Source organism: Malaya genurostris, chromosome 3 (assembly GCF_030247185.1).
Source record: "Malaya genurostris strain Urasoe2022 chromosome 3, Malgen_1.1, whole genome shotgun sequence".
In the NCBI taxonomy this organism is placed as follows: Eukaryota; Metazoa; Arthropoda; class Insecta; order Diptera; family Culicidae; genus Malaya; species Malaya genurostris.
The window spans coordinates 185,636,336-185,662,745 of NC_080572.1; the positions used below are offsets into that span (position 1 = coordinate 185,636,336).

Genomic DNA, 26,410 nt, shown 5'->3' on the forward strand with positions numbered 1-26,410 from the left:
AAATTCGTGGAATCCCGGATCCTGTACGCCCTCAAGAGATCCCAAAAATTTTTAATAATAAATTTAAAGAAGTCGACTGTAATAAAATGTTTTACACTGACGGATCATATCTAGACGGGTCCACTGGCTTCGGTATATTCAATGTAAATTTCACCGCTTCCTATAAACTCAGTGATCCAGCTTCAGTTTACGTCGCAGAACTAGCTGCAATTCAGTATACCCTTGAGATCATTGACACTCTGCCCACAGATCACTACTTCATTGTATCGGACAGTCTCAGTTCCATTGAGGCTCTCCGTTCAGTGAAGCCTGGAAAGCACTCACCGTATTTCCTGGGGAAAATACGGGAACAATTGAGTGCTTTATCTGCAAAATCATACCAGATTACCTTGGTTTGGGTCCCCTCACATTGTTCCATACGGGGCAATGAGAGGGCGGACTCGTTAGCCAAGGTGGGCGCACTAGAAGGTGATATCTATGAAAGACCAATCTGCTTCAATGAATTTTTCAGTTGCTGTCGTCAGAAAACTCTAGCCAGCTGGCAGAATACATGGAATAGTGGAACTCTGGGACGATGGTTACACTCAATAGTCCCACAGGTATCGACGAAAGCTTGGTTCCGGGGGTTAGACGTGAGCCGAGACTTTATTCGTGTAATGTCAAGGCTCATGTCTAATCATTATATGTTCAGCGCGCATCTCCGTCGTGTGGGGCTCGCTGAGAGTGGTGTCTGCGTTTGCGGTGAGGGTTATCATGACATCGAACATGTTGTTTGGACATGTGTCGAGTATTGTGATGCCAGGTCCCAACTCATAGGTTCCCTTCGGGCCCGAGGTATACCACCCTTCGTACCAGTCCGCGACGTCTTGGCAACTCGAAATCTTCCTTATATGACTCTCATCTATAACTTCTTGAAAACTATCAATGCTCAAATTTAGTGCTCTCCCTATCTCTTTCTCGTCTACAGCTCTACCGCACTCTTCTTTACGTTGCTGGAAGTATGGCCTGTGTAAACGATGCTTCGGAGCATGCACCTGCCTTGAACTGACTGAGTTGCTGGAAGCTACCCAAAAACGTCACATCAACGTCAGAACACACCAACGAAGCATCCCAATCCAGAATAATCTCTTCATTGCTACAAGCTGAAAAACATGAAGATTCATCGAACGCAAAATGTGTCTAAAAGATGTATGCCACAAACCAATGATGTATTCAAATTTCAATTCAATACTGTGTAGGTCCCACCCTCCCTATGTCCCCTTACTAACTGGGGAGTATGCCGCCCCGTAATACGGCATCCCTTTCTCTCCCCCTAACAACAAGACAATCGGCCACGTTAAGCTAAAGCAAATGAGCCTAATAAAAATTTTATTTGAAAAAAAAAAAAAAAAAAAACATGGAGAAGCCGATGCATCCTCAGAGAGTGACGGTTTGGTGCGGATTTCGGTCTGGCGGCATTTTTCTTCAAAAATGAGGCAGGAGCCGCCGCCACGGTCAATGACGAGCGCTACCGCGCCATGATCAGCGATTGGTTCTTCCCGTTACTTGAAGAGGAAGACTTGGACACCATTTGGTTCCAACAAGACGGCGCTCCGTGCCACACAGCCAACGCTACGATCGATCTTCTGCGCACAGTCTTCGAAGATCGAATTATCAGTCGAAATTCGGATGTCGTTTGGCCGCCTCGGAGCTGTGATTTGACGCCGTTAGACTATTATCTTTGGGGGGCTGTCAAAGATAAGTGTTATGTGGACAAGCCAGAGACAATTCAAGCCTTGAAGGACAACATTCGTGCAGCCATAGCTGAAATAAAGCTGCATACAATCGAAAATGTACTAAAAAACTGGACCGACCGTATGGCGTACTGCAAGGCCAGCCGAGGCAGCCATTTGATTGAAATTATATTCCACAATTAACTGGAAGGATTGTACTTTGATATGAAAAAATAAATTTTGAAATCGGATGAACCGTTTGTGTTTTATTGCATGTTTTAAAAAAAAGTTACATGGCGGACCCTGTAAAAATGTTCAATCGAATGGTCTTCTAAAATGCTTCTTCTAAGCCCGAAACTGTCGAGCGAGACTCGCACAGGTGGCAACCGCATTTGGTTCATCATACACAATTGAATCTGTGTGTTGTGAGCTAGAATTGGATGATATTCTTATCGTTTCTCACGCGCTTGTAATACAGAGCCCTCACACTAAACTTTATTCGATATTTTATTCATCTTTTGACGAGTTTAGAACGGCCGACATACCGAAAATTCTCATTCGACTGATAAAGCAGTACAAATAAACAATTGTTGACAGCTGTACCCTAAGGTACCGTTGTAAAGAAATGTTATTTTCAAGGTTCAACGCGCCCTGGTGGAGTGCAGATGGATGCTGAAACGTAGAGAGGGTTTATGACTCTCGAATTGCGCCAGTTGTTTGAATAATGATGTTATTCACCAAGCATATATTGAAATGCTGCGGTGGAATAAGCATATCGATAAAATGACGGAGAATCACATGGATCTGATAAGAGTACAAATTGAAAAATAGGTCTAGAATTATTGTTGTGTTGAATGAATAATATATCATTTGCCTTGTTTTGTCAATTTATTGGATTCATTTTTGTTTTACACCAAACGTAAATTTAACTGTGATGAGCTTCTCCCTGATTTTGAAATAGTTTATCTGTTTTAATAAATAGTTGCTGTTTTTCGTAGATAGATTTCTCGAACTATTGCACTAAATCTATAAAATAGTATTAACATTGTTAATTGACAGTCGTAGAAATTAAATTTCGATTTCGGTCACTTCAATAAAAAGAATAAAAAAGTAAAACATAACAGTACTCTACTATAATAATAAAACAATCACTGATTGTTAGTGTAGTGTTGAAACGCTCTCCGGCAGACTTGCACGAACCGACTTTTCTCGTCGTTACTGACCGTTCCCGCAACATTCACTGTAAGCTGTAGCAGATCCTGCACGCAAATTGGTGCAGTTGCATCAAATATTTCATTTTCTTGTGCCTTCTCCATGTAGGCCCTATAGCGCTTCAGTGGCATTCTCCATGCGTTCGTAGGGGAGAAATCAGTCTTGTGAACTGCTTTTCCTTCCAGAGGGCAGATGACCAATTGGTCGAAAGAAAAGTTGAGACCATAAAACCGGAACAATTCTGTAGCACACTTCCGAACATCCGTTTCGCAGTCTTTAAGTTTCAGTTCTTCTGGTTTTCTAGCAACAAAATTCACAATCATACCTTTAAAAGTATCGTTTTAACTGTTTGAGTTAATTTATTAATTTGATGAATACTACTCACTCTTATGCACCTTTTGTTCTGGCATATTCTTTTGTAGCTGTTCCACCGTTGGTAGATATTCCTGTACTTGTAGGTAGAACATTACCAGTAAAACAATCAAATAACGACTGAAATTCAAATCCACTAGCTTTAAGAACTCCTGTAGGTAGTAGCAGAGTTTTTGCAATAGCGGAAAAGTCTGCATATAATACTGAATGAGCAGAGAGTTGTAATAATAAATTTCGCTATCGAACGTAATCCTACAGCAAACATTTTCACAATAATTTTTCGCTGTTAGTATTGAGTCATAACCAGCAATGTGCTTTTCTTCAATCATCCAGTCGTCATCATTTTTTGTGAAAAACTCACACAGTTTTTCAATCAATGGTTCAATAGAAGCATCCGATTTGGTTTCGAGTCCTAAAAAGAATTGGCTCATTATTTTTCTCAATAGTTGTTTTTCGACGACGAAAAATAAATTCTACCAGAATCGACGAATAAATTGAGGTAATCTTCTTCATATCCGACTCCGGAAACCTTTGCACCATAGCACCTAACCTTTACGTCAGGAGCAACGGCTTCCATTGCCATACATAGTTCCGATGGGATCACGCTTGTTGAATGAAATTCCCTAAGAAGGTTACCATTTTCTATTAAATCGTCGAGTTTCGGATCGTTCAAGAAGCGTTTCAACTGCTCGTCCATCGCGTTCGAGTTCAGCGGTGGTAATATCGAAGTGTTGACCGCATTATTCGGCATGCCATGTGGTATTTGCTGCTGAGGAGGTATTGGCGGAAATGATGGACGCGGTTGATGAGGCTGCCCGGAGTTGAACCGCGGTTGTTGTGCATTGCTAATCGGTTGAAATACATGGTGCCCTCCTATAATGGGTGGTCGCATTGGTGGTTGCATACACGGAACAGGTAGCTGCATACGTTGAAAATCTACAACGGATGACATCATTCGAGGCGGTGGAACTGTTCTGAACGGAACGATGTTTGGATGGAATGCTTGTTGGTTAGGCCCATTGGCCACATTTGAGTTCATTATTAATACGCTTCCTTGATAATGAGCAGGTGGTGGCTGAGAGAAAATATTTCGGTCCGCTAGAAACAAAAATAAGTGTATTAAAACTACATTCTATGATCACAGTAAATTAAATTTGTTGACCAAACAAAAGTCACCTCAAATTCAAATATGGAATTTACATGTTCGATAAAACAATTTAACATAATGCAAAACAAAAATACCTTGAAAGCAATTCGGTTTGTTAAGTCGCAATTTTTCCGTTATTTGGGTAGCATCATTCTGTAATTCAGTTGTGATCAATTTTTAGCAGACATTTATTGAAAACTATTCCTACTACATAAGAATACATATGATCATTACTCACATATAATTGATTTTGGAACAAGTACCGAATTTCCCATGTCTTATCGGACAATAGTAGCGAATTGTATTCCGGAACCGATTCAATACACTGTGCATTTGAAACAAGCAAATCAATTTCCGTAAGTAACTCACTAACGCCGCTAGCAATGATGGTTGATGGCTGATACTTAAGTTTTTGTAACGAATTCAGATAACGAGAAGTAATTCGCAGAAATGACTTTGTCATAAAGTAGAAATCCAATATGCAATCCAACGTTTGCGGAGGAAAATTTCGTTTTTCCAAAATAGCACATTCTTCACGAATGAACGTTTCGTAGCCCGAAATGACACGTTTGCTTATTTTATTACTTTTTTTGGATATATTTTGATGATATCTTTCAACCATCAAGTGAGTAAGCAGTTGAAAAGCACTGCTGGCATTCCACTCGCATAAACGACAAGTTAAAACCATTCGCATGTCATGGTTGTTAAAATCATTCTCATCGTCATCTGGAACCTGAAAATGGGAAAACTTGCTATCGGAAAGCAAATCCGTTAGAGCTTCCAGAAGCACTACCATATTCGAATCCAGCACGGCCATAGTGCCAACCTGACGGACCACATTTATGTATGCGGTTAGTTGCAAGGAGTAAACCTGAACGCGACGTTGATGCTGTAATTAGAATTGTTAATAGTTATAATATTATGTCAAATACGTTTTTACCCGTAATGAGCTTCTGCTCGGTGTATCGGATGAACAGCTGACAGTGTCCGTTGCCTGTGACATGTTGAGTAAGTTCAAGTAAAAGAATATTCGAGCTCCTTAAATAAGCCAAGTATGCATTGGATGATAAAGACCAAAAGAAAAAACAAAAGCGGATGATAACAGCGTTCTATGGAAACGGTATCACTACAGCAACTACATAACGTGTAGTTTTATTTTTCTTTACTCGAGCATTAGTAATCAACGACAAGAAATGATTGTACAAGTATAATGATAACAATAAATCGGTACTAACATATGAAAAGGGCGTACTATATAGACCCTTGCGAAAATTACAAAGGAATAATTCTAATTACTTGGGTTTTAAGCACTGAATTCAAGCATACCGTGCATAGTTTTATAGACAGGGCTCCTTACTACACGTTCTTATCGATTATTGAGTACTTGGAAAGCTATCTAGAGCCATGCCATTTCGTATTATTCTGTCATAGGCCTAATACGATAGGCCCTAATCACATGTTGGCGCCGAAATATTGACAATCGCTGTCTGCGCTTGGCAAGAATGCACACAGAAAAAGATCCAATAAATACTAAACGTCAAAAACTATGCATAGATTAACGAAAATGTTTGTTCGATGTATTTCATGTGTCCTATAAAAAGAAAAATGCAGTTTATTTCAAACATGAAACTATAAATGATTTGTTTCAAATTCTATAATTGGTCTTTCATTGATTCGATTCATCGAATTTGATTTCAATTTGATCGTTCAAAACTATGGTATATTTGTTTTAAATAGCTATTTGGAGAGCTATTGAAAAAATATTTTCGCTATGTTTACATAAAAATGAGCCAGAGTTTAATCTGATACAAATTATTTGTATTTGGTTTAATTTTGGTCAGTTTTCTCTGTGTGTATGCCAGGTAAAATTTTCGAATATCTGCAGACAGGGTTGCAAAAGTCTGTAACTTCGGAAAAATGTCTGCGGGATTCATTTCTTTATAAAATATGCAACACAAAACTGGGTTGGAGAGCAATGAAAAAAGGCGTGACCTTTTCAAAAGTCTGAAAATTTTGACAAGTTTGCGAGAAACTCGATTTTCAAAAGTCTGCAATATATGTCGACAGCACTAGAGTAACAGAGGTATTTTGGCCCACTTTATGCCACATTTACACTTCTGCTGGTTGCCAGCATGCTGGTGTCAGTGTACTGCCCTCTTAGGAAAAAACGTTCAACTGTGGTCCAATGATCCAAAGTATTAGACCAACGAAGGACCACCGTTGAACGTTTTTTTCCTAAGAGGGCAGTACACTGACACCAGCATGCTGGCAGCCAGCAGAAGTGTAAACGGGGCATTCATATTGATTTCATTTTGGCCCACTTTGTAAAAATATTCACCAAATGTTGTAATATTTTTGAAATACCCTTCCGCAATATCAAAGACATCATATTAACAAGATATCCAGCTCTCACATTTCCCGACAAATCATTGGCAACATCCTTTTTGCGAGCATGGCGCCCTCAGGCGAGTCAGAATCGAATCTTGTACATAGAAGTAAGGGAGAGAAATGTCAAATTCGTGCGCGCCAAAAATAGCAGCATTGCGCACCCATATAATTGACATGATAGGTTGAATGTGATGCCGTGCGATGGCGTTGATGAACTGAAGATTGATTTCGCTACAAGCTGACAGCGTCTGGCAATATGTACTTTAATTTGATTAGCTTCAAATTGATGCAACATGGATTATTTAACATCAATTAAATCCATAAAGTTTATTAGCTTGGCCAAAATATATGAAGGGACCAAAATACCTCTGTTACCCTATATAAGAAATTTGCAGATTTTCTAGCCCGGTTGCAAGGATAAGGCGCTCTAGCAAGTGTTATTGTAGCCAACATCTCGGGCATTCGGTGGACAATCAGTGTGCTCAAAATGTCGTAAACAAATAATCGAGCATTATAGATCGGATAATATATCAATTTCTCCATCGTAGTAGTGATATGCTGATCCATAATTTATGGGAAAGTATGGTAAAAGGCACTGAATAAATGTGTAGTTAACCATATTTAATTTTCTGTTGGTTATTCGTTTTCATTGTTTGATTTTTGTAAAACATGTTCACTACAGTAACATGACTTCCCAGCAGAGGGATGAGATTTTCAGACAAATCTGCAGACATGGCATCTCTGGTGTATGCAGTAACAGAGATCCCTCTCAGCAGGCCGTTCAATTTTGTTGGTTTTTGAGCGCTTGTTGAACGACATATTGCACGAAATATTCGTTTCATTTGCTGGAACGGTTTGTTGTTGTTTTTTCTCTTGCAAAAATAGTGTGAAAATTATGTGAAGTAGAAGTATTGTGCAGGTATGTATTGTTAGTTTAAACAAATAAGTGGAAAAAACTTCAGAAATTCTGCAGTAAAACTAGTCCAACGAGGCTCCAACTCCTCATGTTAAAAATGGCTCAACAATGGACCTCTGTCCGCCGGGTTTGTTGAACGAAAAAAATGGCATTCGGTTCAACGGTCTGTTTCAAAATCGGCAAACGAAGGTCCTGTGTTGGCCTCTCGTTGAACGATTGATTGGACTTTCATTGGACCAATGATCCAACGTATTGGACCAATGAAGGACCACCGTTGAATTTTTTTCTAAGTGGGATGTCATTTATACACGGAAAATAAAAAATACCTATTATTTGAGTTCTTTTTACTTAATTTTGAGTTCTTTTGAATCTTTTCTTTCGTTCGCTCCTTCCATTAGCGGCCCTTACACGATCATTAAAAGTGTCATTACTAAAAAGGAATGGCACTTTTAATGATCGTGTAAGGTCTACGAGTTCAGTAATGATGGAATTGTGGATTTTCCATCATTACCAACATTATTTCTTCTTCTTATTTTTTTTGTGGAAGTGATGAATATCTTTAGAACTATGCGCGAAAAAATGACAAAGTGTAGATTTAAATTGTTAATATTTCATTAACCTTAACGTTTCAATGACAAATCAAATTTATTTTCAGCTAAACGAAAATAAAAATATTGCTATTGCTGGAGTAGTTACAAATACTCATCATTAATAATGAACGTGTAATGCTAAAAAGTAATGATGTGCAGTAATGCAGTAATGACGAGCGTTTGAGCAGAAGTGTCATTACTTAGTAATGACACTTTTAATGATCGTGTAAGGGCCACTATTGTTGTCAAAATACAAAGAGCAAAATCACCCAACAGCGAGAGTTTCGTTCAATAAGCCAAAATTAAGCAAACCGTACCAACTTGAAATTGAGTCAATACGACTCAACTTTAGAGTAAATATAACTTACCATTGAGTAGATATAACTAATCTTTAAGTATTTTTTTCCATGTGAATTACGGAAACTACCAAGAGCCACTTTACCAAAAAATACCCAAATTGGGTGGAATGTACTTAAAATTAGGTTGTTTTGCGGTTCCGTGTACAGATTTCTCCAAGTTCCAACCCTTTCTGTCAATCTTGTATTGCAAGAATCCGACAGAAACAGAACCTTTAAAAACCGCTAGATGAAATTCTCTGCCAGAAACGGTTGTTGCATTGTTGCCAGACTTCCGGAATTCTGGCAGAATTTCGACAAAAATGGCTGACAGACATAGCCAGTCGTCTGGAGGGAAATCTGCCTGCCGCGTACAAATGCGGAAGAGCGATTTCTCAAGCCGTTACGTGGCGATCCAAGTAACAATTCGAATGCCTTATGGTTTTGATTATAATTTATTTCATGATTCATTTTCAGAACGTATGCACAAGTTTTAACGCCACGAAATGGTTCTATACAAAGATGATGATGAATCACAAAAAATAATTTTCATAAATATCGGTTAATTTTTCAAAAGGGCGTATAAGCAAGTGACAGTTTCTCTTTGTTTACTTTCTCTTCTAATAATTACCAAGCGGTTTCCACGTTTATCACTCAACTCTTTGCATGAAATGATACCCGAAACTTTCGACTTTCAAACAGAATAATGATATCAAAGAAAATCTTTTTAATCACATCACAATAATCGAAAGAGAGAGTGATTAAAGAGAAACTGTCACTTGCTTATACGCCCTTTTGAAAAATCAACCGAGAAATCATTCAGACTTTTGCAAAAATCGCATTGATTTCAAGGCGATTAGTTATAATTCTTATTTCGTATCCATACATTCACGATAAAAATAAAAGCGCATGAAGTTTTTACGTTCGGAAAATGCCTCAAGCTTGTAAATAAATCTAATAATATTCTTACTGATTACATTCAAAGCAGACATGACACACACAGTCAAGAAAAATATCAAAACAACAGTTTATTCATAGCGGAATTCATTCCATCCGAATAAATTTAATGTTGATCCTAAAGCTGGTTTCAAAATTTTCTTGAATTTGGAGTTTTAACGCAGGATTCTTCACTTTGCTTTATAAACCTTATGAAGAATGGTCCACTTGGCAGGAACATGCTCTCATAGAGGTTTTCAGTAGGCTTTCGTGGAATTAAATGTTTTAATGCCAGATTTATTATGTAGCATTGAAGACAGTTACAAGTATTTATTAAAATTATGAATGTTACTTGGGGAGAGAATGATACAATTTTGCCTGTAACATTTTTGACAGCTGCCGAATCTTACCAGGCTTCTGCCAGCTTCCAGAATTTCTCAAAAGTGGGACGACATCATTTGATATTCGTCAATCCCGCATGTTCATACAAAAAAAACTAATCTTGAGATGAATTAAAAGAGATTTAAATATGGGTATGTTTGGTAGTTAGTAAGAAATATTATTAGCAATAACATGTAAAACCGCTTTAAAACGATTCTGCCAGTATTGTATGGCAAGAATCAGGCAGAAACAGAACCGTTAACAATTGCTAAACGAGATTACGAGAAAATGGCGCTCAGTTCAATGGTCTGTTCTAAAATCGGCAAATGAAGGTTCCGTGTTTGCCTCCCGTTGAACGATTAATTGGACCAACGAAAAACCATCTGTGGCGGAATTACAAAACCACCACGTTTTCCACGTTAAACACTCAGAACAATTGCAATAGTACATTTCATTTCATTTCATTTCATTTCGACACAATGTAGTTACATTGTAAACGTCTTCTTGGGAATACTTTGTACGGAAATCAGCCATACATCGTAGCACATACAGCTTTATGATTTGATGCATCGGCACTTTACAAATCATAAACTTTAAATATTTTTTGAGTTGGACCGATACAGCCGAAATTATGCTCGGTACCAAAAACGGTCCTCCTATCTTAAACACTTGAACTGCTTACAGCGCACAAGCAAAGTAACGCAATGAATATAAACACTTTAAACCATTGCGCCGCTGGCGTGGATTTTCCGCCTCGCGCGAAGGAAAATAAATAACTTCAATTGTTTATTAAACACTAGCCTTCTCCATATAATCATTACCAAAACTTGTTCGATATATGTAATTGTCAAGTCTCAAGACTTCTCGTCAAACTTACACGTACACAGAGAAAATTTGTACATTTTATAAACGTTGAACGTTTTTTCTAAGAGGGGGGTTAGAGCGTTTCTCACAGATCTTTACAGATTTAAAACGAAAGTATATGTATATGTATCATCGATGATATACAGATTTTTCAACTTGAAACGCGGTTTTTGAATGGATAGTTTAATCAAATACAAAATTCTATTTGGTTTAATTCTCGATGAAAAAAGGTCGTGACATATTATCTTTATTTAGTAATTTCCTACAAATTCTGCGTTGCATATTGAAAGATGTTTGTTTTTGTTAATATCCTATGTGAAGTGTTAAATGGAAGGATTGCCGATGAGACGGTGATCATCGAAAGAGAAGACAAACAAAGAGGAGCTGTCGTTTGCATCTGGGACCTTTTCTAATGTCCATCTTCAGTTGGCTTCCCCGATTTTTTTTCGGGATTAATTGAGCACATCTAAAGAAAGATGAATAAACAATTTTAAGATCAATTTATTGGCATATGTATATAATAGTCGAGAGTATGCTTAGCTTATTGCACAAGACGTAAAGAGATAGACAATGGTTGTTTAGATTCTATAGTTTACATAACGCGATTTCTGATGTATGGGAGAAAATATCTAATTTCTCAATTCCATTCCGATACAAACTCAGTTTGTTTCAAAGTAAAATAATCTAACTTTTAAAAAATAGTCTTGCTACCCGACTATTTGAAAGACAAAAAGCATACCGATTTCTTCGTTCCTAATGATTTTTTTTATGAGGAAAGGGTTATCACTGTTAGCCAAGATGGGAAGTTCAACTCGTCAATCACTATAAATATTATTTGTCCCTTCGGTGGTGTTTTGGACATAACACATTATCGTCAATGGTTGAAACTTTCTGCGCCGGTTCCAACAGTAAATGATCATATTGACCATCTTTCGACACATCTTCAGGACCTTTCAGTGCATACTGTCGAATAAAACTTTCCACTACTTCTTGTTGAAGGACGGAAAATTCTAATAATGCCCCCCACGCTACAATCGCGAAAGGCCGGTCTTTAGAAGGAAGATCCGACGAAGTTATTATATGCCGGTATAGACAACTTTTGACAATTTTCTTCAGTTCGTCAGTCTGCTGTTTATTGGCGCATGGATGATAGAGGGCGATAATTGCACCATGCTCGCTGCTGTGTAGCCACCGCTGAGGTGGGACGTACTTGTATTCACCATACCGAGGCCACAGCGGACGGTGAGTTCCACTGAAAACAAATGGAAATGTTGAAATCTGATTTGCATTCGTGAATATCTACTTACTAAGTAGGTATACTACTGTCATATATTATGCTGGAGTTCATGCATTTATGAATCGCAACATATGCATCTGGAATATCGATTAGAGTGATCAGTGGTTCCACGTTGTAATCACCACGATAGTCTCGTTTGCTATCCAGACACATGTATACTGTGGAGTGACTGATGTTGTATGGATCGAAGTCAATCCCTAAATTTGATTTAGCATCGTCACATTCCTCGTTTCGAATACCCATTACAATTCTACCATGTTCATCTACTGGTGGATGGGGATGCGAGATGTAGTCCGAAAAAGTCACATTCGAAACTATTCCTGTTATCTGTAGATCGTCTGGTGATTTGGTATACCAGTTGACTACAATTTGTTGTGGAATATGTCATTACAAATTTGCATATAGATTTGATTAATTCATCATTTACCTTCATCAATCGCAGTACCCAACGCAAGTAGCAATGAATAAACTAAAAATTGGATTGGTTTGAACATTTTAGGAATGTTTTAAGGATCACTTAGAACATGACGTAGTATCACAATGCGAATAGGTATGTGTTTATGTTATTTTTCCTGTTACTGTATAAACATAAGCAGAGATAAGGAAATGCGCAGGCATGAATTCATTGTTACGATGCGTAAGTAAAGGTGGTAAAAATCTTGAGCAAGGACATGAATTGCCAATACCGAGAAATTTCTAACACGAATATAATCTATTTGCATCATTTTCACACGCGGTTCTAGTCATTTTAGCTGGAGTAGTATTGCAGACAGCTGGCAGCCACATATCTTTCAGGACCGATGTGGCAATATCCTGGTGGATACGGTTGTATCGTTCAAGGTGTGTATCTGACAGCGGTGAGGCAGCCGAACACCAGAATGGCTCGCTGCAGCTATTAGCAAAGTCAATGCGGGTGCTAGTACCCTCTTGTGAGGAATTCTGGCAACATTCAGAAGGCTGGCTGCATTCCGGCTGCTGTCAAAATTGTCCAGGCGAAATTGCGTCATTATCTCGCCATATGTGTCTTGTTTATTTCCCTCCTCTTTTTTTTTCTTTTTTTTTATTCGACTTCATTTGATATTCGTCAGTTCCGCATGTACGTACAAAAAACGAATCTTGAGACGAGGTAAATGAGATTGAAATATGGGCATGTTTGGTAGTGAGAAAGTAATGTTTTTTTTGTGTTGTCCTGGGGACGGCTAAGACCGATCACGGTCCATCTCGCCTAAGAGAAAGTAATGTTATTGGCAATAACATTTCCAATGATTAGTATATATGAAGGGCAATAACTTATTGCCTTTCATATGTATATTTTATTGAAAAAATAAACCCAAGACGCTTAAAATGTAGAACCGATTCAAAACGGTTCTGCCAATCTTGTATGGCAAGAATCCGACAGAAAAGAACCGTTAATATCCGCTAGGCGAAATTCTCTGCCGGAAATGGTTGTTGCATTGTTGCCAGACTTTTGCCGGAATTCTGGCAGAATTCCGCCAAAAATGGCTGGCAGACCATCACCATCACATACGAACGCCTTCAGCAGTTAGATACAACCGAATACAAATTATAATACCCCTAGGTCACTTACGAACGGATCACCATTGTTTGGTTCAACGAATGATCGATTTACCCTAGCCAAATTTTACATTCATTTTTGACAAAAGAAATAAAGCGAAAATGTTTCTATCTGGCCACTTTACTTAAAGTTGCTATGGTATAGTCTTTAATAATTTTAACGGTCATTTCGAATATTCCTTTAGTTGGGACAATACTAGTATATGTCATGATGGCGCCACGTTACCCCATCAAAAACATCTGTCATCTGTCATCTAGACTGTGTTATTTTTTCACTTACCAAAAGAGTTACCATTCATACAGAATTATCTGTAATGTATACTGATTTGTATACGTCCATGCGGATATCGTTCAGGATACAGATTGAATACATACTGCCAAAACTAAATACATAATTGTTCCTACTTTTCATCCTCCAACGCAATACAAAATTAAACCCATGTTATGTTACGATATTTATTTGCTTCTGACCTGCAACCACTTAATTTCGGGTGTAAATTACTAACACAATTATTTTTTTTAGATGACTACAAGTTCATTTTCCATCTGGACCGATAATGAATGAATATTACAGCTATGTACTGTCGTGTCCAAATTTGGGAATAATATCACGTCGTGCCTTCGTGAAAGTAGTCCAAAGAATGGCGCAACTCTCCGATTCCCGCTCAGACGATCGAAATCTAACTCTCTTCTTTTTTTTCTCTCTCTTTTCCTCCTTTTGTGGTGAAACGCATTGAGTGTGCGGTTTTGTTCTTCTTCTTTTTTTTTCTTCTTTCATAGTTGCCAGTTATATTGTTTAATTTCCGTGCCAGAGGATGTGTGCAGTGCTGAGAAATTAGACTATGTATGTCACCGATATTCTTACTTAATTCATTATCACTACATGTACATGCCACAATCCAAAAATCGTACCTGAGTAGTCATTTTTCGGAATAAAAATAAATTGTTTCTTTCAAACATCGCCAAAAAGTTATCAACGTAATCCCATAATTTATTGCAACGCTTCATTTTCAATTATTATACAAAGCATGATGAAATCAGGCATCATTGCAAGCAGATGATCTGTGTTGACAAAAGAGGGGGAGGGGTGAAACCAACTTGTAATAAAACTTTTACATAACACAAGGGTTTTACCGATCAGTGCAGTAAAACTTTATTCAATTCAATTGAAACCGAATGTGAAACACACTGACAATCTCATTACTGCAGTAAACTTCACACTCTGACATAGACAACGTTCGCTGACGTACCGAACGGACAGCATTCAGTTCTTCAATCGATTCTCTTCAAATCAAAGCTCAGGTTAACCACCGTCAGTTGATCTCTTGAAGTAACAAAATATATCTTTCAATAGTGTGAGAGTGATATTATTCGATTGAAAATGAAATTTTACCGCACTGGCACCGATAGTAAAAAGTTAGAGAATTGAATACAGGTGGAACTAGTGTTCCACGAAAATTTATTATTACAAGAATTTACTTATAGTGTCATGTCTGCTAGTCTGTGGTATGGTGGCCATACCGTATTGTAGAATAAAAAATGGCTTAATATAGGTTAGGCTTGACTGATTTAACAATCTTCAGCAAACAAATTTCTATTATAGAAATAAAATATGTGCTTTTTGCACAAACCAACAAAACCCCTAAATGTTCAAACAAATTTCTTTCAATAAAATTATATTTGCTGTGGAACTACGTTATAAGAGCGTTCTAACTCTACACATCCGCGATAGCCATTCTGCGACGCAATCACTGTTATTATTGATAATTAGAAATCAGAGATTGTCTTTGACCGACAACTGACCTTCCTGAAGACCTACTTCAATTTGTTCTGGGGTTCCGTTTGTGTATGGCGATACATATGAATGAAACATCCTAAAACTATGCTAACATTATTTGATAGTTACTCATTACAATCACATTGGATGCACATATCCTTCGAATTGGACTTTCCGAGACTAATCATTGTACATGTGGCAAAGGTTATCGCGATATTGATCATGTCGTTTGGACATGCGTGGAGTATTTCTCTTCAAAACAAAGCTCAGATCTCAACTAATAAATTCCTTGCGTACCCAAGGTAGACTATCCAATGTCCCAGTTCGCGACATTCTTGCTTGTCGTGACCTTCCTTACATGAAACTTCTTTATCATTTCATTTCATTGGAGTTCCAATTTAAATTTTATTTTATGATAGCATAAATCAAATAAACATAGATTTCTCACTGTAATAGTAATGTAGTTGAGCAACCCGTGACACCAAAAGCACCGTCTGGTGGAGAATGGGTGCGTAAATGCTCCTAAGATGCATGCAAAAAGTTGCCTGCGCATTTAACACAACCACAGTAGCTAATACCATGTTCACATTAGCGCTGATATCACTTGATATACCGAGATGATATGCATATCATGTCGAAGTGTTCACATATGATCGAAATGATATCGTTTGACAATCAAGTTGTCATATTGAATGTTCCCATTAGGAGTAAGATCAATAATATTGCTTTTCTCTCCTACAATTCAATCAATAATTGAAGTCTTGCAATGAATGGTTTCCGAACCCCAGTATTCGTTGAAAATTTAAAATTATAATGATTGTTTATTGTCACTCTCAAAGTGACGTTTATAAATGAGTACGTTCAATGCCATCATCCGTGTTGCTAGTAGCGATTTTTGACAACTCGACATGATATCGTACATGATATCCCGGATATCATGCCAAAATGGTGATACGCGATGACATAAAATTGTATGGGATATCATGTGATATCGCACATGATATCATCGGATATCAAGTATATCCGTATATCACTTGATATCAGCGCTAATGTGAACATACTATAATGGAAAAAAGTACACCCGTTGAGATCCTTTCGAAGAAAGTATATTTCTTCTCTTAGTATTAAGAAAAATGTTTCAATACATCTAGTGGTGTAAAGATCCCTTTCTCATATTAATAATACTATCATCATAAATCAAATAAACATAGATTTCCCATTGTACGGAGACACCAACAGCGCTTCTAGTGAGAAACGGTTGTACTTTTTTCCATTAGCTACTATCATAAATCAAATAATAATAGATTTCCCAGTGTAATAGTAATGTAGGTGAGCAACCCGGGACACCAAAAGCGCCTTCTGGTGTAGAATGGGTGCGTTAATGTTCCTAAAATGCATGCATAAAGTTGCCTGGTTGTGTTAATTGTGCAGGCAACATTGTACATGCATTTAAGGAGCATTTACGCACCCATTCTACACCAGACGGCGCTTTTGGTGTCACGGGTTGCTTAACTCCATTACTATTACGCTGGGGAATCTAGGTTTTTTTATTTATGCTATCATATAAAAAAATAACCAGAATCGGCTTGTTTGGTCATCTACTGGTAATGCCCACCGATTGGAGTAGTGAGTATTTGAGCCCGATTTAGACATTTTTTACGAATTTTTTTTCACCCCTTCAAGTGATAATATAAAATTTCAACACACTTACCCTCTGAGCACAATGAACAAGTAGTAAGTAATTAGTTCAAGTGGTAAGTAATTCGAAATTGGAATTTTTACACTAATCACAAGGCCTTTCATTCGAATCTGGTTTAGTGAAAATCGGTCCAGCCATCTGCTAGAAAAGTTAGTATAAAAAAACGTTACGTTGTGAGTGTAAAATGGTTTTCAGTACAAAAGACATTACATAATTATTCAAATGCCCGGGAATAACAAGTATCCAAAATAAGTGGTACTCGATCGCTAAGCATTCTATAGTACTTGAAATGTCAACTTTGGACTGGTTTCTTTTTTAAAAAGTTTAACTAAATTTCACAAATTTCTGAAGATTTTCCATGTTTAATCGTAGCTCATACTAGTAAATATTATTGTCAATCCAAAGTATTGTCAATACCATCAATCCAATTGGCTTGATAACTTCAGTCCGAGTTTTTCAAAAAATTCTAGCGTTTGGCGCTTTAAATATTGCAACTGAACATTAAAATATTGAGAGAAGAGGTAATTGCACATATTTAACAGTTTCTCCGACGACACGACCTGCCACTCGTCTATCAAAACTGTATCGTAAATTTAACTACCCCTCAGTAAATCGTAATGTCAAAACGAGTTCGCATGATTTTTTTAAACTGGCAACCTTGGCCGATAAATTGTTATTTTCGACTAATAGTTATCGATGTCCTAGCAACGATTCGATTAACGTGTTGTTTACATGTCTTGTACCGTCGGATTGAGCGCAAATCCTTCTCGATAGCTGCTGAACCTAAAGGACCTTGTTTTCGATAGCTACACTGAGCTAAATTTTCATATTCACATTATATGATATTCTAACGATTTTTCACTATTAGCATTTCCAATGATAGCTACAAAGTGTATTAAACATCATGTCAAAAATATAAGATAATCTTATGAAACATAAAACTCTTCGTAACGTTATTTTTACTAGATTTTCATATAACGAATAAAATTTCCAGTCTGAAACAAATTTATTGGCACGCCCTATAACTATTACTAGATATCCACACAACATACATTGAAACAATTTATGAAGCGCATATTATATTCATTTCGAATTAATATAGATAGATTTATCTATACCATATAACTAGTTTTATAAAACTTATATATAACTTTCAATGGAGGTCATTTCAGTTCTATATAGCAGTTATATATAGATCAAATGATTGCTATTTGATTAAATAAGTGATACATATAAGATTCTAATCAGAAAAAAATACTGGGATTATGGTGCTTAAGGGAATAAAAAACAACAATAAAAATAATTATCTTATTAAAAACTTATTGTTATATTTTTCGTATATAAAGAGTATCATAATAAAATATTATTTTAAAATTTCAACTACACTTACTTCTTTGGTTAAAATATTATTTCTTGTTATTTTCTTCAGCTGTCTCGTTTTTTTCCTTGTTGCCGATTTGATGTACGCTTCCAATGAAATTTATAAGTTTTCGCATGACTTTTATTAAACATAATCAGCATGCGATTAATAGAAAAGTGTAATGAATATCAAAATTATGTTGGCTTAAGTTGTATCAACTTTTCGCATAACTTGTATATTTATTGAACATCATTTAGATTTTATGTAGAGTTCCATTAAAGGTCATAAGTTGTCATATGTCTTTTATGAAACACCATCTTCGTACGATTCATAGGACGCATCCAATGAATATAAATTATGTAACGAGTTAGGTTTCATCGGATTTCAATATACATTATATGGAATATTTATATAACTTTCATTATGGTAACGTCTATTTAGATTTAACGTACACTTTAAATTATAAGTTATAAGTTTTCATATAACCTTTATAAATAATATTCTGCATACGATTCATATGACAAATCTGATGAATATAAGTAAGATTTTCATTTCAGTGTACATTCAGAGTATACGGAAGTGTGATCGTTGTAGAAGAGTCAGAGTTTGATACCTTTTGTCAGTTTCCGTGCCTTAAACTCGACCTATATATGTTTTGTGTATGTCTATCAAATTAACATGTAGAAACGCATAGAGCCAGTACTCAGAAATCTTATAAATAAATTACAACTGTGTTGTGGTTGGCACCCAACTCTCCGGTTTAATACACAATAATATAAGAGTTATAAAGACAGGTGTACAGCGAAAAAATACTGAATTTCCAATAATTGATGGAAAATGTCGGCAATGGAAGAATACATCATCTTATTTCCACTGCGCATTAGAGCTGGCTCCCACAATTTGGTTCCAACTAAGTTCCAGGCTCAATCTCCATGGCCTGCGTTAGCACTCTAATGACATATGTTTATATGCCAAAATCAGATAAACCAAAACTAGGTTCGATTATTAGATATCAAACTGTACTAAAGATTGCGTAACAACCCTATTCGGTATTTCGATCGAATCGTTATATTTTGGACTAATACCAAATTTTGTATTATCTAGAGTTCGAGATTTCCATAAAAAAGCATCACTCAATCGAAATGCAGAATGAAAATTTTTACATTCGGCCGAAATATTCTAATTCGATCGAAATGCAGAATACGATGTCAACATTTCATAAGGGCACATAAATCAATGAGAGTTTCTCTTTGTTTACTTTCTCTTTTGTGAATATCTCCTTAATTTTCACGTGTACCTACAAATTATTTATGTAGAATGAAAGACAATATCCCCATGTTTCCAACAGTACCAAATATGTAACGAACGTTTGTATAATAACGCAGATATAGTCGAAAGAGAAAATAAACAAAGAGAATCTGTCAATTGTTTTTAGGACCTTTTGAAATGTTGACGTCGAATAGGGGTAATAATTTCGGATTACATTCAGTTTATTTATCAGAACCAATCCAGACTAGATAAGTATATTAACTATTAGAAAATTTGTGATATATTCTAGTGTCCAAATGAAATCGTTCTATTATTAATACAAACACACAACTGACATTTTTTTTAGAACCGTACCAACAATTGTGAATTTAAAAAATAAATAAAGAGAAAGGTAATCTCGAGGTTATGCCCCATTTCACACGAAGATTTGTTATTACAACGGTCGTTGTAGGTGCTAGAACCTAAAATATTTGTTTTCAACTTGATTAGGTTAAAAAGAACATTGTGTAGTATACTTTTCCACAAAACTGAAATGAATGCTATCAATTTTGCTCATACTTTCGCTTAGGTAGGCAGTTTACTTTAAGAGCTCCTCGTATGCATCGCCCGCATGTCACATTTATGCACTGGTACTTCATTTTCACCGTGAAATCGCTTAAGAAATGAATTCTGATTTTCTCTGCAATGGAAGGTCCATTCGAAACCTTCTGAAAAATTGATTCCTGTTATATTGAATAAATGCATCAAACTATTTACAGTCGGATCAGACTGACGATTGTTATGAGATTCAACAGCCTGGTCGCAAACTCACTATCACAAGCAACTTGGTCTGACCGCTTTGCATTGTATATATACAATTCCTGTATTATTCGTGTATTTATTTTTCGTCACCGAAGAAAATAACTTTAGATTTGTCCGTGAATCTCTGCGTCAGTAAATTACGGAACGGATAGATCTAGAGGTTTGTTATCATCTTTGCCACATTGGAATTGGTAGTATCGTTACTGACAATATCTTCTGGCTTAACTTAAACCGACGACACGACCTGCCACTCGCCTATCGAAACTGTATCGCAAATTTAACTACCCCTCAGTAACTGGTAATGTCAAAACGAAATCTCTAGAAAAAATGTTGAAACTGGCAGCACAAGTTGATAAATTATTGATTTTGAATAACAGTTACCATAACCTTGGTTACTGGTTTTAAACAGATTTTACAATGTAAACAAAACAAATGTTGATGCCATTCCACAAGCCGAACATTCGATCGAGGACGATTTTGGCCGCTGCCAGAGGCTTGTTTCAATTGTAGTGGAAAATCTTGTGTCACCGTGTCTTGGAATTTTCCTACCAGCACAATTTTTATCAGCTGTCGTATAAACCGAGCTGAGATGGATGAATTCTGGTCTTAGTCAATTAAGTGTAAAGAAAAACAAGAAAAAAAAAATATATGTCGATATACAAATCCGATCTATTTCACTATAGCTAGAGTGTTGAATTAACGCAACAACCGTTCATGACTAGCAAAGATCTATTTAGAGCAAGCCCGAACGATTGAAACATCTGGAATAAAGCTCTCCTATCCATGACGGAAGATTCCGAAAATTCTCTGAGAGAATAAAAACAGAAAGCCTACTATCAAATGTTATTACCAGACAAATATTAGCACAGTAATATAAGTTAATTATATAAAAAAACAAAAACCAAACAAATCATATCCATTACACCGATTTCTTGCTTATTATCGTTTACATGAGATATCGATTCAAGTTGTATGTGGAGTGTTTTGAACAATACTTCCAATGCTTTCGGAACCGGAAACCGAGTTTGCCATCAACTAACAAGACCAATTTGAGTACAAAAATCTGGAATGAGTTATTCCTATGTATTAATTAAAATATATTGTACAAAATAAACATATTCGCAAGGGATTTTATAGCATCAAATTATCCTTAAGCTGTAAATGTTCGTAGACAATCCGATTTCACGCTAAGAGTCACTGTTTGTTTATTTTAACACTGGTCACTTGGTAACTAGTTCGTAGCAACTAGAACAGTGTTGCTCAAAAGATTATTTTTTTATATTAGTAAGGGGTCACTCAATTTATGGTAACCGGTGGTAAATCGTTTACGAACACTTTTAATGCCGACTTTTCTTCGGAGTGTCAGGTCGTGTCGTCGCTTAAACTGCTCGTGATTTCCGCGTTCATTATACATATTCAGCTAATGAATCAAATTTGCATGAAGCCAACAGATAGTTTATACCATATACCTAGAGTGCCTGTGCAGATACCTGTCTGCATCCCGAAATTCTAATTCGTCCACTGGCTACGAAGAGACTGTTATATCGTTGGATTCTAGCTTTATTTTCCCATATCAAAGAAGGATCCATTTTTGAATTCAAATCATGTATTTTTGGAAAATTTTTTTTTGTTTATTTACTTCGCTGGAATTTCTTGGTAACTGTGTGGGTACAAACGAATTCATAATAATCAATGCATAGCATGCCATGACCAATTGGGTTGGGTATGACTGCAACAGGTCAATCGTATTATAAAAGAACAGCTTCTGACATTTCATCACGAACAACCATACAGGTAAGAAGTGCACCGTTCTGGGTGATTCCGTTTTCGATTAATAGTTGTAAAATACACAATGGCGATCCTGCCAGGAGGCGCAATTGAAATAGCAAAGTTATTCAGAACCATCTCGCATGGAAACGGAATCACCCAAAACGAAACAGAATCTATTCAGATATTGGTACTATTTGGCACGCAGTTTTTCATTTTACATTGATTACGCAATGTTGAAAATGACGGAAATAAGCGGATCACTATGGTCGCGCATCATAAGCGGACCAGGAAGGTCGCGCAATAAAATACATGGATAAAATGATAACAATTTTCATTGAAAAAGGCGGATTCATGAAATCGCGCATCACAGAGCGGATCAGGAAGGTCGCGCAAATATTTAAATGTAAATGAGCGGACCGGAAACGTCGCGCATAAGGAGAGCAGGCAACGTGGCCGTGCAAATAAAAAAAAATAAGCGGATTTCAATAATCGCGCATCATAAAGCGGATCATTAGATCGCGCACATTTGCGTTATAAGTAATTTTTAACGATAGAACAATACTCGAATTTATTGTTTTCAGTGGTTTTATTAATTACTTCCGATAGTTCTTTCAACGTGTGACGTGTGAGTGGACAGTGTATTAGAATTTCGAGTGATTCTCAAAAATGAATGAAACTTTTTCGTGTTATAACGCCGCGAGATTCTATCGGTAGTCAAAAACAATGAAGTCCATGTGACTATAAACGAAATCGATGGATGTATGGGCATTGTAATCTTTCCAACCAAACAAAGAAAGAAGGAGAGAAGATTTTAGTAATACAAGAAGTATGTTAACGTATGTAGTGTCCGTATTTCTTGGAAGATTCGATTTGCGCTCAAAATCTTGTTAATAATGACTATGGAAGTACTAGACGATTTAACGGAACAAGGCGAACATTCAACACTAAAATATACTATCTCTCTTGGAAAAAAACGTGTTTCGAATCAATAAGTAGAAAAGACCAGAAGCATATAGTTGCAGCATTTTTCTGCATCGACGATCGACAACGGAGTATTTTGGATTAGATACAGGAGACGGCTATGAGGTAGTAACAGTTAAGGTTTTCCCAGCTACTATAAACGGTATTCATTTCGCATCAAATACTGGATGCTTTTCTGTGATACTTGAAAACGCACTGCTGATTGTTTACTGCATATCTGAAGATCCAGAAAATTTATTGATACAGGAACACAAAAATATACCTTGGACAATTTGTTGAGTGCTATCACTTCATACCAGATCTAGGAGTCTTAACTTATTCGTATGGGTTTCATACACGTTACTTTCATTCCGAAATCATAAAAAAATCTATTCAATGTGAATCTAAAGTGTTTTATTTGATTGAAGTGATTGGAATTGCATATTTGCATTTTGCAAAGGTCGCAATTTGTATTAGCGATAATTGTCTGATATACGCAGTATCGATTCAGTGTTTGGACAAGGTAAATCAAGAATTGACGAATAGGGCTTTGAGCCAGGCCAAACAGATGACTTGCCATTTAACAAATGAGGTGAATGCAAGAACGAATCAGTATGTAATAATACAGCAAAACAAAAATCTTTATTACATTATCTATTAATCACCACAAATCAAATATCCGATTTATATCGTTTATGATATCTGATTTCATTCAGATGCATCTGAAAATATGTCTCCTCTTTTGAACGATAGGAAAATGAAACCTAAATTTTTGCACTTCTCTGAAATAATTAATAACAATAGTAATGGTTCAATATATCTGTTATAAAAGATAAGTTACCTATCATTATAATGTAAATTTCAATCAGTTTCACTCCTCTAATATAAACAAAAATCATTTCATAAATCATCAAAAGAACAAAGAGCGAGTTTTGAACATTTTCCCTTGCATTTTGAGATACACAATTTCAGAATCCAAGCCAGAGCTGCCATCTTTATTTGAAAAATCTGTATTTGGCGAAAAAACCAATCTGTACATTGTCTATCTCGAAAAATCTGTTTAGTGAGGCCTGGTTTCGCTCCACCTGGTTTAACCCTATGGAACCAAAAAAAAACACAAAAACAGAAAATCTATATTTATCTGTCAGAAAACTTAATTATCTGTATTTGACGGCCCCCTGTCATGACGCCATCTTGATAAAATCTGAATCAGAACTTCAAAATCAGCTTATTGCAAAGTTTTATGGTTCACCTTGTTTATTGCACGAAAATTAGAGATTTTTAGATCGATTCTCACACAATAACTTGTGAATTTACCTAAAATATAGCAGATCATCAAGTGGAGGTGATTTTCACAATTTGAAAGTCACGATGAGTATCAAAACATCGCAGTGTTTGGGGCCCAAAACACGAGGGTCTCAACGTAATCGGTGTACTTTCAAATGGCTGGTGCTTACATACCGGTGTCAGATGGCTGGCATTTTAAGATAACATGTCTGTTTTTCTGTGTCGAGTACAAAAATCGGAATAATTGGCAGCGCTGATCCAAGCAGTTAGCATATATGATATACACGCTCTTTGAACATAACTCATGGTTTGAGTTTCGATTACTCAAATTAATAAACTGGAACAATATGTCAAAATTTGAGTATGGATTTGAGTAAAATAAACTCATTGTCATGAGTTCTCTCGCATTTATTCATACATTAGAGTAAGCGTTGAGCGTTTAAACATTTGAGTGAAAAAAATACTTGCAGTTCAGAGCGTTTTCATTCTCGGAATATTCTTATCGAAATAAAGAATGCGAGAATACGTCGTTTTCCATTGCCGTTTCTAGATGCTGTTTTGAAAACATGAATCAACGTCAATCATAGATGTTTTGTGGTTTCAATTGTGCTTAGTGAAGAATATTAAAATAATTCAATTTTGACTCCAAACCGTTCAAAAGGAAACGGTTTTGAATCACTATTTTGCGCATTCAAAAGAAAGAAGATTAACTTTGTATATGAAAAAAATTAACGAAGAAAAATTTCTTCATTTTGAGAGTAAGGATCTCAAATTTTGAGCTGAACTTGCTCAAATTTTGAACAAAATATTTTTTTCTTATTTTGAGTAGAAATTACTCAAGTTTTGACGTCCCTTAACTCAAAAATGAGTAGATACGTGGTAACTCAAGTTTAGAGTACGTGCACTTTTAATGAATTTGAGTGATGTGTCACTCAATTTTTAGTTATGTTCAATGAGGGTGTTTGACAGATAGGACCGAGCAATTGAGCAATTTGACGTCTCAGTTACTCACACCGATGCAGAGTGCGCAGATCTATTCATATACGAAATTGGAATGTGTGCGAGCCGAAGTCAAAGTTTGTTGTGGGTTCAATTTTACACTGAGGAAAAACATTTTTGACTCATAATCATACACTGCGAAAAAAGCATATAGAATTTCGTAAGCTATGGACTAATGAACCAAGTAGAAGACAGTACCATTACGTGGTATAGAGTTTCATGAACGATTTTATGTCTTTCTCAACTGTTCTCTTGGCATTGCAGTGTTTTTTATTGCATATATGTCTTCAATAATTGGCACGATGCGGCTCGACAAAATTCTCTGGGTTATTTCGACATACTCACACTAGCATTAACCTTTCAACTGCTGAGAATAGCTACACCAACACATTCGCACGTGGATTGGACTATAGTCAACCATGGTATCAGTGCTGTCAACTGTTTTTTCCAAAAATCTGTATTTGGCGAAAAAAAACTATCTGTACAATATCTTTCTCGAAAAATCAAACATCAATTTAGTGCGAAAACTGATTTTGCGACCAAAAAAAAAAAAAAAAAGGTCGCTCGACCTGGTTTACCCCTATGGAATCCAACACGAAAACTGAAAATCGGTATTTATCTGTATGAAAATTGAAATATCGGTATTTTGAGAGAGCATATCTGTATTCCTGTATCGAGTCCAAAAATCGGTATAAATACCGAGAAATCGGTATAGTTGGCAGCGCTGCATGGTATACACAACTCACAACCACGATGGTAAATT

General features: G+C 36.4%; 2 protein-coding genes across 2 annotated transcripts; both read right to left on the bottom strand.

The window, feature by feature from the left end:
* Positions 1-2,551: 2,551 nt before the first annotated feature.
* Positions 2,552-5,655, bottom strand: LOC131437255 (uncharacterized). Its single transcript, XM_058606481.1, has 6 exons — positions 5,384-5,655; positions 4,682-5,332; positions 4,539-4,596; positions 3,774-4,394; positions 3,310-3,708; positions 2,552-3,249 (listed from the first exon to the last, which is right to left on the bottom strand). The coding sequence occupies exons 1-6, from the start codon at positions 5,444-5,446 to the stop codon at positions 2,861-2,863; spliced, it is 2,181 nt and encodes a 726-aa protein (XP_058462464.1). The 5' UTR covers positions 5,447-5,655; the 3' UTR covers positions 2,552-2,860.
* A 5,502-nt stretch (positions 5,656-11,157) lies between these two features.
* LOC131438677 (uncharacterized) lies at positions 11,158-12,717 on the bottom strand. Its single transcript, XM_058608851.1, has 3 exons — positions 12,578-12,717; positions 12,161-12,512; positions 11,158-12,105 (listed from the first exon to the last, which is right to left on the bottom strand). Exons 1-3 carry the CDS (start codon positions 12,642-12,644, stop codon positions 11,685-11,687), a joined length of 840 nt encoding a protein of 279 aa, XP_058464834.1. The 5' UTR covers positions 12,645-12,717; the 3' UTR covers positions 11,158-11,684.
* Between the last annotated feature and the right edge of the window lie 13,693 nt (positions 12,718-26,410).

Bases quoted from the DNA above. Each gene is read 5' to 3' on its own strand.
- LOC131437255 (XM_058606481.1), bottom strand. From the start codon at position 5,446: ATGTCACAGGCAACGGACACTGTCAGCTGTTCATCCGATACACCGAGC. The intron at 5,333-5,383 runs GTAAAAACGTAT...TTCTAATTACAG, and splicing joins CGAGCAGAAGCTCATTACGG to CATCAACGTCGCGTTCAGGT. The intron at 3,250-3,309 runs GTGAGTAGTATT...ATACTTTTAAAG, and splicing joins AGAACAAAAGGTGCATAAGA to GTATGATTGTGAATTTTGTT.
- LOC131438677 (XM_058608851.1), bottom strand. From the start codon at position 12,644: ATGTTCAAACCAATCCAATTTTTAGTTTATTCATTGCTACTTGCGTTG. The intron at 12,513-12,577 runs GTAAATGATGAA...AACAAATTGTAG, and splicing joins GGGTACTGCGATTGATGAAG to TCAACTGGTATACCAAATCA. The intron at 12,106-12,160 runs GTAAGTAGATAT...ATTTGTTTTCAG, and splicing joins GACAGTAGTATACCTACTTA to TGGAACTCACCGTCCGCTGT.